At 46.5% G+C, this 14,770-nt stretch overlaps 2 protein-coding genes across 3 annotated transcripts in view; both read left to right on the top strand.

The window, feature by feature from the left end:
* Positions 1 to 8,451, top strand: part of LOC108151681 (mucin-5AC) — a 43,049-nt gene extending 34,598 nt beyond the window's left edge. Inside the window, exons 4-5 of the mRNA XM_017280424.2 lie at positions 3,435 to 4,009; positions 4,396 to 8,451. Of these exons, the coding sequence (XP_017135913.1) occupies positions 3,435 to 4,009; positions 4,396 to 7,171 (3,351 nt within the window). The 3' untranslated portion in view covers positions 7,172 to 8,451. The remainder of the gene's footprint in view (positions 1 to 3,434; positions 4,010 to 4,395) is intronic.
* Positions 8,452 to 8,532: 81 nt separating this feature from the next.
* On the top strand, positions 8,533 to 13,860 carry LOC108151682 (regulator of G-protein signaling 7). 2 transcript variants are annotated; one of them, XR_004471404.1, is made up of 8 exons: positions 8,533 to 10,050; positions 10,330 to 10,577; positions 10,636 to 10,819; positions 10,879 to 11,165; positions 11,223 to 11,336; positions 11,965 to 12,090; positions 12,155 to 13,576; positions 13,653 to 13,860. XR_004471404.1 is itself a non-coding variant. In XM_017280426.2 (7 exons), exons 1-7 carry the CDS (start codon positions 9,421 to 9,423, stop codon positions 12,480 to 12,482), a joined length of 1,917 nt encoding a protein of 638 aa, XP_017135915.1. In that variant the 5' UTR covers positions 8,533 to 9,420; the 3' UTR covers positions 12,483 to 13,860. The 2 variants fall into 2 exon arrangements, 1 of the variants encoding a protein (XP_017135915.1); XM_017280426.2 differs by having other exon boundaries at positions 12,155 to 13,860.
* The last annotated feature ends 910 nt before the right edge of the window (positions 13,861 to 14,770 follow it).

Below are 14,770 nucleotides of genomic sequence, written 5' to 3'. Positions count from 1 at the left end.
CGTCGACCTCCCTTTCCTGAACCCGTATTGGTTCTGGGAGAGACCGCCTGCTGCTTCGATGGCTGCGCTCAGCCTCGCACCGATCACCCTTTCGAAGACCTTTCCCATGGAGTCCAGAAGGCAGATGGGCCTGTAGGAAGAGGCCACCCCTGGCGGCTTGCCCGGCTTGGTTAATAGTAGCAGCCGTTGCCTTTTCCACCTCTCGGGGAACGTCCCCTCCTGGAGGCATTTGTTGAAAAGGCCCGCAACTTCCCTCGGGAGTAGAAGAAGTGCCAGCTTCAGCGCGCTGTTGGGGATCGCATCCGGACCCGGAGCCTTCCTAGGTATCAGGTTTCTGCCTGCCTGCAACACCTCGGCTTCCGTAACCTCGCAGATGTCGCTCGGGCTAAGCTCGAACCGCAGGGAGCTAGGGATCTGCCGTCCTCGAGGAAACAGTGCGCTGACTATTCCCTCCAGTGCCTCTGGATCTGTTGGGGCTTTGCTGCCCGCGTTCAGCCTCTTCACCACCATCCTGTACGCGCCTCCCCAGGGGTCCTCTTCGGCGGCATCACACAGCTTAAGGAAGCATTCCCTTTTGCTGTTCCTTATGGCGGTCTTCAGATCCTTCCTCGCCGCTTTGTAGGTCTCGCTGCATCGGGCCAAGCGCGGTGTGCCTCTGGCTCGCTGGAGCAGCCTTCTGGCCCGGTGGCAGGTTCTACGGAGAACCGCAATCGCTTCGCTTCACCAGAAAACTGGATCCTTGTGCTTCGGGAACGTCCCTCTCGGTAGCATGCTCTGGTCGCAGGCGCCTTCATGTGCGTCCGCGCACCGTCTGCGTCAGGAGATCCTGTGCGGTCCTGCAGTGATTCAGGTTGAGTGGAATCAACTGCATGTCGTCCTTGTTTTGCCGACCTCGCTTCGCGTGGCTGGGCAGTTTTTAGTGCCTGCCTGGTGCGTGACCTCCTTCTTTCCAGCTGCTGAGCAGATGAAGCACGCAGGCTCTTTTTTGCATTCGGCAACTTTGTGCCCTTTCTCCCCGCATTTGATGCAGCAGCCACTCCTGTCCACTGTACTCTGGCAGTTCCGTGCGATATGCCCGGGTTCCAGGCATCGGTAGCACCTTGGGAGTCCATCTCTTTCCCGGATCCTACATATGGTCCAGCCGATCCTCACCTTGCCGCCTTTCAGGACCGCTTGGCCGTGTGGATACCAAATTTGGTTGCTCTAGCTTTTATAGTCTCTGAGATCTAGGCGCTAATGTTTTACTCTAAGCAAAGCCGGCTATGCTACGTGTGTGTTAGAGAGAGACAGGGCGAGAATAAATGAAATTGTTTTCTTGATGCTGGCTATAATAATAAAACGATCTAATTCAGATTCTGCAGTCTAAAAGATATGGTTATTCTCTACGATTTCCCGTTTTTGGTTTTCTCGTATCTTTAAAATTGTGGATGCCACAGATTTTCGTCCTTTGTGGGGGCGGAAGTGGGCGGGGCGAAGTTTTGAAATATTCTTGTAGCAGTGACATATTACAGAAATCTGAATCCAAAATATCGTTACTCTAGCTCTTATAGTCTTTGAGCACTAGGCGCTAATAGGGACGGACAGACGGACGGACAGACGGACAGACAGACAGGGCTCAATCGACTCGGCTATTGATGCTGTTCAAGAATATATATACTTTATGGGGTCGGAAACGATTCCTTCTGGACGTTACACACATTCATTTTCACCACAAATCTAATAAGTATACCCCAATACTCATTTTGAGTATCGGATATAACTAGGGGGAACGTTGTGGTACATATGGTCATTCTCTATGATTGTGCGTTTTTAATTATTCCGAATATTCAAAATTGTGGATGCCACTGATTTTCGTCCCTTTTAGGGGGCGGAAAGGGGCGGGGCGAAGTTTTGAAATACACTTGTAACAGTGACATATCACAGAAGTCTGGATACAAAAGATGCGAAAAGATAAGCTGTAGCTGTAGAAGGTGGAGTCATGGTGTGGGGTGCCATCACTTTTTATGGTACAATGGATTTAATTTTTATAGATCAGAAAATGAACGGTGAGCGCTTTAAAACACTGCTGGAATCCGTATTTCCAAAGTTAAATGATCTCTTCGGACCAATCCCATGGATTTTCCAACAAGATAATGCCCGGATTCATAACGCTCGAGTAGTGAAGTCGTTTATTGCCAGTCAAAACATTAATATCATGACATGGCCACCATATTCTCCAGGTCTTAACGTTATTGAAAATGTATGGGGTTGTCTTGCGCGGAAAGTATACGACGGAGGAAAGAAATACGAAGATAAGGAATCTCGCCTGGAGCGAGATTTCCCTAAGCTACAGTGGGGTGCAAAAGTGAGTACATACTCATAATCACTGACTTTCGCCTCCCATAACAGGCAAACGAATAAAGCCAAACAAACCAAATTTGTTCCCCATATAAATACTTGTATTCTTAACAAATAAGCAATAATTACAAGAACGAGTAAAAATTTTTCAAAGAATGAAAAGTAAAAAACCAAAAGAACTCGCATGTACTCGGTTTTGCACTTTTTCATAAAAATTAAAGTAAATCATAATATTAACATTTTGTGCTTAGACCCATATTAGATATTACTTTTTTAATACGGGTTGGGATATTGTCTATTCTTTGGCTTTATTCGTTTGCCTGTTATGGGAGGCGAAAGTCAGTGATTCTGAGTATGTACTCACTTTTGCAGCCCACTGTACGTAGACTCCCTGTACCATTTTATGAAGGACTGGATATATGAAGTTATTTCGAACAAGGGAGGCAGTACTCATTACTGAAACTATTCTGTTTCTTTTTTGATAAATCTAAGATTTACAATATCTAAAAATTAAATTTTAAGATAAGTTTCTTTTCTTTCAAAAAATTAATTAATTTTAGTGCGTCTAATGACCAAGAAAAAAGTACCTTATTTAACACAGCTTTAAGAAACTGTTTAAAAAACATTATTTTAAAAAATTTCTCTACTTTTTCGAATAACATACTTGAAGAATCATTAATAACTTTATTCAATTCTTTAACAATAAAAAAGTTATAATTAAAATTTGTATGCAAGAATAGATGCGATCTATTGACGAGCAGTGTATGTACATGTATGTATGTGTGTAAAGAACTAAAGAACTACAGTTGAACTTCCATACCTGGAACGTCCGTAGGAATTTTATACATTTCGAACTGAAATTACCTTCAACTCTGTAAGTCGATGTCTCCATTATTCGAGCGCTTTCTTTGAATAATAGTGGTTCGACTTATGGAAGATCAACTGTATTTCCAAAATAACCTTAAGCAGAAAGTTGCAATATGTCGCCACATATTTCTCACCCTATACTTATGACGAGTATTACAGCAACTACAGCTATTACCATCACTTCTAGTAGGTGCTTTCGTTTATCCAATTCTAATTCTTTTCGACTACAGATGGCATCGTTAACCTTGCACTTGATAGTGATAACTCTTCTGGCGGCGGCAGCTATGACAACGGTAACAGCAGCAACGCGGCAGCGGGGCAGAGGAAAAGCAGCAGCATCCACAACTAGCACCGAAGTGCCAACGCTGCGGGCGCCCCGACAGCGCCGTCCGCCCACTACGCAATCAATTGAAATCCAGTTGTTCTCGAGCCGCAGTCGGAGTCTGAGCCGCAGCAGCAGCACCACCACCACCACCAGCCCGCCCTTGCCACAAACATCAGACAATAAGCAGCAGCAGCAGCGTCGCCGCTTCACTACCACAACGACAACAACTACAACAGTCGCCCCTTCGGCGAGGACTCTGCGGGACCGGGGAAGCGGGAGAGGTGCGCGTCAGCCCCGCGACACGCCCGCGCTGAGCAGCGTCAGCGAATTCGGTGGCAGCAGCAACAGCATCAGCCGCAGTTGGGGCCAGCCGCAAGCTCTACCCAGCAGTGCCATTCCTTCTGTCCACATCGCCAATACTGCCACTTCCGATTTCGCATCCACATCTAGTTTGGCTTCTCGAGGCGGCGCGTTAAAAACGTGAGTCTGAGTACATGATCATATCGTACCCTATAGAATGGATATACGATAGATCTCATATCATATCAATACAAGGATATATTTAATTCTAGGGAACTTGGTAATAAATCATTAAGAAAGAGAGTTTTTGAGATCCCTGCTTTTAGATAGTTTATAGTTAGACATCGTAGGATTGAACCACTAATAAGAGTAGTGCACATGTCCCACAAACATGAGCCCTAATATGATAATGTTTCATTATTTGTCAACTCGTCCCGCCGAATATATCCTTCCATAGCTATTTCGTTTCCCTTTTATATTGCTTTCAGACGTCGGCCCACTTGGGGTGCCGTTAATTGTTTTAATTTTATGACAAATATTTTTCACCGATTTCCATTCGTTGACAGGCCGCGCATGATCCAGAGATTAGTGGCTGGACACATACAAAATGCGCAGGGACATTCCACCTACGAGGTGTCGGCGGTGAGTGCCAATAGCTCACACTCGGCCTCCACTTCCCTGCCAACAACGACCACAGCCAAATCCACACCCACGTCGCGGGGCAACCAACCAACGTCGCGGGGCACTGGCAAGGCAAGCAGCAGCTATCGTCTCGCCAAGCCGTATCCAACACCGCCACCATCCCCATCAATATCACCATCCCACCCATACCTTGATGACAACGACAACGACGATGACGAGGCGTTGCTGAATGAGGCAGATGACTTCGACAACTGGGACAACGGGATCCTTCGGCTGAGTGCGGGGTCGGGGAAGGAAGCCGAGGCGCCGGCAAAGAAGCCGCTCAAGGAGGACGCGAAAAAGACGCTGGCCGACCAGGTAAGGGATGGCAAGTACGGGCTGATCGAGAAGGAGCTATTTCGCCGCATACCCAAGCGACCAGGGGTGTTAAGCTATGCCCGAAACTCCGAGGTGCCGCTGGATAATGAACGTAACTACGGGGGACTCAACGAGCAAGACATCTGGCTTTCTGAAGATCACCTGCTCGTGATCAAGGGAGGCAGCCTTAATGAGGATGAGGATCACGGCGGTGGCCAATGGCCTCCCATAGACGATTACGATGCGCCACCGCGACAAATTAAGCTGCCAGCAAATCCAGCGGTTCCGCCTCCCTTTCCCGTGCAGCTCGAGCCGCACGGGCCGCTGCAGATTATCCGAGATAATAAACTCGAGATCCTCCATCCGCCGCCTGGCAATGCAACGCTATCCGCTGACCTACCCAAGCAGGCGTCCAACCAGGGCTACGCTCCCACCCCGGCCCACACGGCGCATCCTTCTTCCCGGGCGGGAGCGACAACAGCGTCTAAGGCAACTGCGCCCCCCTACGTCTATCCGGCGCCCTATGCCCAGTGGCTGCTATACCCCAATGAAACGACCCCGGGCAATGGCCTGCTGAGATCGTCGCCTCCACTGTTGGGGCCCTGGCTGATAAACGGGCTGCATGGCAACGGCTCCCTGACAGGGAATACTGCAGAACTGCCTGGGAATGGCAGCGATTTCGATGAGGACGACCCTTCACTCTATTATCCGCCGGCCTATAGCTTTGTGTACAAAAGTAATTACTCAAATCCGGTGCCGCCGGGTCCGCTAGTTCCTGGGATTGTCCTACCCCCTCCGCCAGATCATTTCAGCCACTTGGACATCCATTTAACGACCACCACTCGCAGACCCACCACAAGCAGCACCATCTCCACCACGAGCACCACCACCACAACCACCACAACCACCACCAGCACAACCACGCCACGTCCACCTACGTCTCCACTACCGCTCAGGACATCGTACAAGCCCAAATACAATGCCATCAGTTACCTGCCGAATTCTCGTCAGCACCACCCTTCTCCAAAGTATGTTGAGCGGGTGCCAGTGCCCGTGGCGGTTCCCATACCCATCTACCCCATTAACTACACGCCCAGGCCCGAGGCCAAGCTTGTGTTTGTGCCCAGTTCCACGGAGGGCAAGGCCCAGGATATGGATCCGCCGCTCTCAAAGTCCAACCCCATCTACTACGAGTACTTCGAGGCTAAGCGCCAGCCGGGGTCGATCAAGTCCAATGTTATCGAGGACTTTCTGCCCACCAAATCGCCGAAGCGCCATCACCTTCATCATCATCTTCACTACAAGGCATCGGTCGGTCCGTCCAACGACGTGACAGATATTGTGAACATCACTCCAAAGCCGCGGACCGCCCAGCTTCAGCTAAATGCGGAGTACGATGCCGCCCTGGGGCAGCTTCTGAGGAGCAACCTCATATCGGCAGCACCAGCAACAGGAGCAGCCACCGTAACTGGTCGCTTTCATGCACCAGACTTTGACAAGCAGCCCTTCCTGCCCATGGTTAACTACAGTGCGGACGAACAAGACCAGAATGCCTTCAAGGCCATCGTATATCAGACTCCCCCGTCCCGCCAGCGACAGCTGAGGGTGGGAAAGCAGCAGCAGCAGCAACAGCAGCAGCTTCAGCTGGACACCACGGATGACTCCTATCTACCCGAACGGCAACTGAGAGTGGGCAAGCAGCAGCAGCAGCAGGTCTACGACCCCCAAATCTTCAGCACCCCAGGGCCACACTACGTTGACGATCAGGTCAGGGGAGGAGTCCATCTGCGTCCTCCTGCTCCTGTTCCTGTTCAGACAGGTGCGTTGCAGTTCTGGCAGCGTCCTCCGCCCCAGTTCAAGCGCGTGCGCCAAGGAAGTAAGCATCCGCATCCTCATCCGCACCTCCACCCTTATCCACCGTACTTCGTGCCCAGTTATCCAAGTGCCCCGGCCGGAGAGCCTCTCTATCGTCTGGTACCTGTGGCCCAGCACAAACACTGGCGCACTAAGCCGCAACATCCTCTCCAGCAGGCCCAGCAGCAGTCGCAGCCCATTCAGGTGCATCCCCACGCGCAGTCCTATCCGGACAGGGCCGTCAACATTGGGCATAGCCTGGCCGGTGACATCTTGGTCAACTACAACAGCAACAATCAGTTTAACCCCCAGGCGGAGTTAGTGCCTCAGGCTCAGTTGGCAGCGCCACCGCCACCGCCTCTGTCTTACCAGGCCCAGAGTGGCCAGGGTCTGGGGGGTCCGCTCTGGTCGGAGCGTGAGAAGCCGGCGCGGCAGCCACGTGCCCAGTATACTGAGCAACAGCAACAGCAACAGCAGCAGCAGCAGTAGACGATGGAGATAAAGATGGTTTCTATGTCATTGATAGGCGTAATGTCAAAATGTGATCTATGGGGAGGACAATCCAACACTAAGCCCAGCTTTTCCCAAAATTAAATTGGAGTATTGCTGATGCTGATTTTGCCTCATTTTCGATTCTTCTTTTCCAAGTATTCAAAGTTCTCCATTCCGACCAAAGTATTTCAGTGGCACATTCCTTGTCAGGGGATAAGTAGGGACAGTTTTATCTGTTTATCCAACGCGTACATCCTTGTCCGTCAGATCTGATGGCAGTGGTTTTACAAGTATTTGCTACGCGTCACGTCTACCAGGAGCTGACGCGTTTATTTGAGGTGGAGCCAATATTGCACAATGCATAAAGCTGGCATTGAGGCTACACTTATGTACTTTGTTCCCATTTCTTCTTTCCGATACAACAACATCAGCATACCCGGATCTGGCTCCATAGCCTTCCTTTCAATGGGGAGGCACAAGTAATTAGTGATGGAAAATGAGGAAAGAACTAACGTTGTTCATTCCTTACAAATATTACCATGGGATTTTTATGGTTTACATCGATTTCTTCCCTTCCAAACGTTATAAACTTGCTCCCCGAGTTATATTCTACCAATTATAAATAAATATATTATGTAGAGCTGGTCATTTAAGATAAATTATAATTTGAGGCCTGTTCACTCGCCTCATTTGTGACAAGCATCGATATACGTATCGCGTATCGCTTACAGGGTTACACATCGAACCAAACTGGATGTGCGCTTCAAGGCTTTTAGCTAATATGCAAGATACACAGATATCTATATATGCATAAATATGTATATATAGCAACATGTACATAACGATGAAGTGTACGCAAAATAATCGATGAAAGTTATTCGTGCATTACACAAAACCTAGTTTAAGGGAGAAAAAACGGATCATTTTCTTTGTTTGATTTCCTTAATTTTCTGTTCAATCCTGTTTATACACACATGCTATACCATATACACTATATGTACTATTTATTGTTTCCCTTTGAATGTTTTCAAAATCAATGCGAAATTTTGTATAAAAGCCATAACAACTAAGGTCACTGTAAGTTAATAGAAACGCTGCAACAATCACGGTATGCAACTAATAAACATGATAAATAATCGTACGCAAATACCATATGTTAAAATTTAAACAATTAGATGTACGACCTTTTTTTTGTTTATTGTAATAAAAGCAAATAATTTGTAGACGAGAAATTTTATCATCGAAATAAAGCGAATCAAATTGAAATTTAAAATGTCAAATGTCATTGCCATCGTTACTTCCTATCAGATATACGGACATCTGGCAACCCTAGCAGCTGAGCGATGTAAACAAGTCCGGTGCATGCGCAGTGGAAGGGAGAGAGCCAGGAGCCAGTGAGCAGGTTAAATGGGGGAGGCTTGAACAAAAATCGATGAGGGAGGTCCCCCTTGACAAGGACCTCCACAGGCACTTGAATTGACTTTGGGCCGTAAAATGATTACAGGCCGAAAGCTAAACTAGACGCTGAGAGAGTGAGAGAGCATGTGCGTGTGGAAGAGCGTCGCAGCGAGAGAGACTCTGCAAGTGAAAATGAGAGCGGGATAGCGGAGCAACAGCAAATGAAGCAGCAGAACAGAAAACGGCAGAAGTTCAACCCAGGAGTGCGAGTCCCCAGCAAATTGCAAATTAAACTGCTGAATATTACTATGCTATTCTAGTAACAATTCAATCCCCTCAAATACAATAAAACCCAAGTCGGAGCCCCGCTTTCGGAAGTGTATGCTCGTGTGCGTGCGTGTGTGTGTGCGTGTGTGTGCTTGGACCTGGGTCTTGCCGTAACTCCAGTAAATTTCTGCAAATAGCGGTGAGAAAGGGAGCAGAAAAGCGGAGTCAGCGACGAAGAAAACGGAAGCCTCGCACAAGGCGGAGGAAAAATCTCGTTAAGATGGAAAGCAATCCGAGGAAATGACCGGCAGCACCACCAGGAGCAGCAGGTGAACTTGTGGAACTTCTTCGGAAGGAGTGCCCCCGCAACTAAATAGATCGCCGTGTCCCTTTATGAACAGACACACACACGCACACACACACGGATACGAACAGGTCACGCACACAACGAGGAGGCCAAAATAGCTCACGGCCTCTCCGTCGCCCTTACTTCACCACCTACGTGACCCGGCTCCCACGCAGCACGGCGATTATAAATAGCTTTAGCTTTGCCGAGTCCAGGACTTGAGGCTGGTTGTACAATGGTAACAATGAACTCGGAGGCAGACAAAACTCAAGCAACCAATGCTACCCTGGCCATGAGCAACGCCGAAAAACACCCAGCCGTGGAGAGCACTAGTCCACTTCCAACATCCCCACCAGCCACAGCCACGGCCGCAGCAGAAAGCTGCGCCCCAGCTGCAATATCAACACCAGCTCCGGCTCAAGCTACAACTCAAACTTCAATTACCACTCCTGCCCCAGAAGCTCTGGCCAATGGCAACAGCAATTGCAACATTCAGGAAGTGGTGGCCACCACCAGCTCAGGCAACGCGGCCGCCACTACGGCAGAAGCAGGAGCAACGGTAAACGGAGGGGGAGGGGTGGTCACTTCGGCGGCGGCTGCCACGCCACCCCCCTCGGCCAAGACGGTGAATGTCCGCGATACCACTACCTCGGCGGGGGTCAGCAGCAGCTCGGCTAGCAAGTCTAGCGGCCTGCTGACAGTCAACAGCAATCATCACCATCATCATCATCATCAGCAGTCTTCGTCGTCGTCGACATCGTCGCAGCAGCAGGCGACCCCGTCTACGGTGGTCATGCAGTCGTCGTCACAGCACCAGCGCAGTAATAAGAACGAAGATGCACCCAACATACTCGTGTACAAAAAGGTGGGGGCTGCGAAATCTTAATTCTTTATTCTTAATCTCAACAATAGTAATGACGAGGAAAAGAACAGAATTTTCGCTAAGACACAATTTCTGATGCGTCGATGTTTCCTGTCGATGTGGCCCATACCGATCTGGATATCACCTAGAAAGGGTATTCTCCAGATAATTCTTTGTCAAATGAGAGTAGTCACACTTATTCCATATATTTGACATTTTTGTATTGATTTTTCTATTAATTATTGGATATAATAACCTGAATGTATAATATTCCCTCTATAGATGGAAACTATTATTGAGAAGATGCAGGCGGAGTCGACCGGTGTGGCCGTGCGCACTGTGAAAGCATTCATGAGCAAGGTTCCGTCTGTGTTCACGGGCGCGGATCTGGTGGCATGGATACTGAAAAACTTCGATGTGGAGGATGTGACGGAGGCCCTGCACTTTGCCCACCTGCTAAGCTCGCATGGCTACATCTTTCCCATCGACGATCATGCGCTGACAGTCAGGAACGACGGCACCTTCTACAGGTTTGCGGTCCAAGCTCACAGCATGCTTTTCGACAGGTATCGTAATATGATTCTCTAGATTTCAGACGCCCTACTTTTGGCCCTCGAACTGCTGGGAGCCGGAAAACACAGACTATGCGGTCTACCTATGCAAGCGCACCATGCAGAACAAAACGCGCCTGGAATTGGCCGACTACGAAGCCGAGAACCTGGCCAAGTTGCAGAAGATGTTCTCTCGGAAATGGGAGTTCATCTTCATGCAGGTAAGTATCGAATAGGAACTGAGCCACGACCCTCTTTATGCTTCACATTCTCCCAACAGGCCGAGTCACAGAGCAAAGTGGCCAAGAAGCGGGACAAGCTGGAGCGCAAGGTGCTCGACTCACAAGAGCGCGCCTTTTGGGACGTGCACCGTCCCATGCCAGGGTGCGTCAACACAACCGAGATCGACATCAAGAAGGCTTATCGACGAGGCGGCTCCAGCCATGGAACTGGTTCCTCCGGCGCCTCCGTGGCCAAGAATCCAATTGAGCAGCTGTCTCGCATCATTGCCCTGCGGAAACAGAAGCTCGAGCGGCGCACAATCAAAGTGTCCAAGGCGGCCGAGGCGTAAGTGCTGGCCCACATTTCCCAGCTCGATTAATACAGAATTTGTGTGGTTCGCAGTTTGGTTGCCTACTACGATCAGTACAATGAGTTCGATTACTTTATAACCTCTCCTGAGCTGCCCAATCCCTGGCAAACGGACAGCACAGAAATGTGGGATACGGAGAAGAATAGGTACGTGATTCCCAATTGATTTTCAAAGTAGTCATGTCTACATAAGTCTGGACTTAATTCCTTCTCGATTAGCATATACAGAATTTTATTACTCCCCCTGTCCCCCGTTTGCTATGTGTTTTTTTATTATTTCTGTTTTATCGTTTAAGAGCAAAGCTTACATTTGCATGGATAGTATGTTTTATATAATCCATACTTACTTCGAAAAAACGAAAAAAATATCAAATTTTAAAATTAAATCTTTCCAACTTATTTCGTAAAACAAAACTATATTTTACTCTCTATGGAAATCATTGCGAATTTCTCAATAATGGCCTTCCAACTGTTCGGCCACACAATTAATAAAATTTGTTTGGTTTTGTATTTCCAATCAAATAATTTCCACGTCCACATTGCTAGAAAATTTTCTCATGGACACGTTTTTTTATCCACTGAGGAGTATTATGTCAGCATGAAAGAAGTGAAACTTATTTATATCTATATGTATTAATGGACATAGTAAATACATGAATTTTCGTCTCGAATTTTGTATCGCTGGTAGATCCTACTTAATTGGGCATCATGGTTTCAGCCTAACACTTAGATCCCTTGATGATTACTACTGATTTGTACTATCTCTCCATTACAGCAAAGAAGTTCCTGTTCGCCGCGTAAAGCGTTGGGCCTTCAGTCTGCGGGAGCTGCTGAACGATGCCATCGGACGTGATCAGTTCACCAAGTTCTTGGAGAAGGAGTACAGCGGCGAAAATCTGAAGTGAGCGAAAGAGATATCAAAGCTAGATATGCAAACTAATGCCATCTGCTATTTTTCTGTTCAGGTTCTGGGAATCAGTGCAAGAGATGAAGGCGCTGCCGCAGTCGGAGATCAAAGAGGCCATACACAAGATCTGGCAGGAATTTCTCGCTCCCGACGCCCCGTGCCCAGTAAATGTGGACTCAAAGTCCGTGGAACTGGCCCGGGAGGCGGTCAACTCACCGAACGGCCCAAATCGCTGGTGTTTCGATGTGGCCGCTTCACATGTTTACCACCTGATGAAGAGCGACTCGTACTCGCGCTACCTGCGCTCTGACATGTACAAGGACTACTTGAACTGCTCGCGAAAGAAGATCAAGTCCATACCGAATCTGTTTGGCGTAAAACGTTGAGACACACTCCGTGGACGGCCACGCTTTCAGGTTGCGTGAGATGTTGGATTGGATCACGATTTGGAGGCGTAAAGTTAGCGGGGGGAAGGACCTTGATACATACTCCAGTCAGGTACTCATACTCGTATTTGTATGTATTTAAGCGATGTTACTTATTTATTACTTGCCACTGTGTCGCGTGTTCTCGTTTATGGAGATTTTTTATTAGTATTTGTTATACATATTAGTTACCTCGACGTGCCCATCGTGATTTTGAAAGGAGCTTCGTTCTGTTTTCCCTCTAAAATCACAATTCTCACAGAACTTTCCCATTTTCCTCCTGGAAGCCCTTTTCTTCATACTTTATCTTGCGCTCTCTCTCTCTCTCTTTCTGTGTCCCCTTCTGTGACCCTGTCTCTTTCTTTCTCGACGAAAACACCACTTAAGATGAAAAAGAAACTGCCAAGAGAATGTTAGAAAATGGAGACAAACACAAAAAAATAAATTGTAAATCAAACATGGAAGTGAAGCAAAGCCAACACCAAAAACCGTCGAGACCTTATTCTCGATTAAATGATGCATATAAATACATAACATTTCCAAAAATTATTCAGTACATAATTATGAAAAAAACAAGGAAAAACACCATACCGAAACACTTAAGCCAAGCAATTGTCAAGTGTAACCGATAATACTTAAAAAAAAGTAGAAATACAAAATACGAAAACAATACGAAAAAGTGACAACCTAACCTAAAGAAAACAAGTGTGCTAACAAACAAAAAAAAGCAACCAACTGAATTGTCAAACTATAACCAAAAACAAAAAAAGAATCATATATCGCAGAAGAGAAAAAACGAATACCCTAGAAGAAAACAACATTTAACGGAGTCTAAGAACTATAATCGCATAAGTAATTAGCTTAAAATGAAAATCAATCGAAAGTTAACCTTGAACTGGAAAAAAAAGTTAGCAAACAAAGAAAAACAGAATCAACCAAACTTCTGGTCAAGCAGCTTCTGTCCACACATTCCCATACACACTTCGGCATTCCACCTTTTTCGAGTTCCTTATCAGAACTGTTACCCGAAACGTTTTCCGCCGAAGGATTTTCATGTGAGTTGGTTGAAAATGTAACGTGTGTCAGCAGCATTACCATGGCTATGGGCTGTTTCTATCCTTTTCGTTGCAGTCACACAGTATGCGCACGCGCAGACACAGATTTAAGCATAGACAAGCGCACTCACATATCGATAAGAAGTTAGCTGGAAAGAAAAACATAGGTATGATTTTATTCATGTAAAATTTGTCTGTCCATTGCGGTTTTTTTTTTTCAGCGTGCGTAAACTTCTGTGAAAGAGAGCGAGGGCTTTAATTTTGAATAAATGTATACTATACTATTTTCTCTTGAATATTAGTTGTTGGATATGAGATGGGAGACAGAGTGATAAAAGGGAAAAGTAAAGTTCAGCTGGGGACAAAAAGTACACGAGAAAGTTAGGGTAAATAGGGTCAAAGGTGTGATAGCTGATAGGAAGTTAGCCAAAAGAGAGCTTTACAATAACGGAGATAGCAGCGACGATCCAGCTGGGAGAGTATATACATAACTTAGAGTGCCAGCCAAAGTTTGGATGTCCCTTACTCCCTCCCTCTCTATCTCTCTCTCTTTTACAAATGTGGATTACAGCAGATTCCGGGGAAATCCATAATAACTAAACCATAATAACTACCTATATATGATATATGTAAATGTATTTACACTAACATCAAGCTGATTTTGGGGAAAGTCTCCACACATTTTGAAGTAGCAATTAGACCTAGAAATAAGCCAAATGGAAAGTAAACTAAAGGCGGAATACTAAAACTATACGAATTACTCGTAAATACATATTTAACATGCACACAAAAGGTACACAATTGCCAGAGGAGCCGGAAGCGTTGTCCACTTTTGGGCCAAAAATCAAGAAAACAAATTGTGTATTGTAACTAAAGCATATTTAAACGTTAATTATAATGGATTCCCGTTTGTAGTGGTGTAAACTGTGTGTTTGTAAATGGTGTCTAAAACTTAAACAAAGGAAATAGTTAATAATATACCTATATAAATGTATGTGTATATATAGATACATGCATATACATATAAATATTTACTTTAAGTATAATATACAAATACTAACTATATCTCAATGTGCGTCTGTATGTGAGTAGTAGAAACCTAAATCGATTTCGGAAACATCAAATAGTTATACTAAAAAGGAAACCAAAACCAAATCTGTGTATCCACGCACTCTGATTTCATCTTTGGCTTCT

Source organism: Drosophila miranda, chromosome XR (genome assembly GCF_003369915.1).
Source record: "Drosophila miranda strain MSH22 chromosome XR, D.miranda_PacBio2.1, whole genome shotgun sequence".
Lineage (NCBI taxonomy): Eukaryota > Metazoa > Arthropoda > Insecta > Diptera > Drosophilidae > Drosophila > Drosophila miranda.
This window is presented reverse-complemented; position numbering and strand designations above follow the sequence as displayed.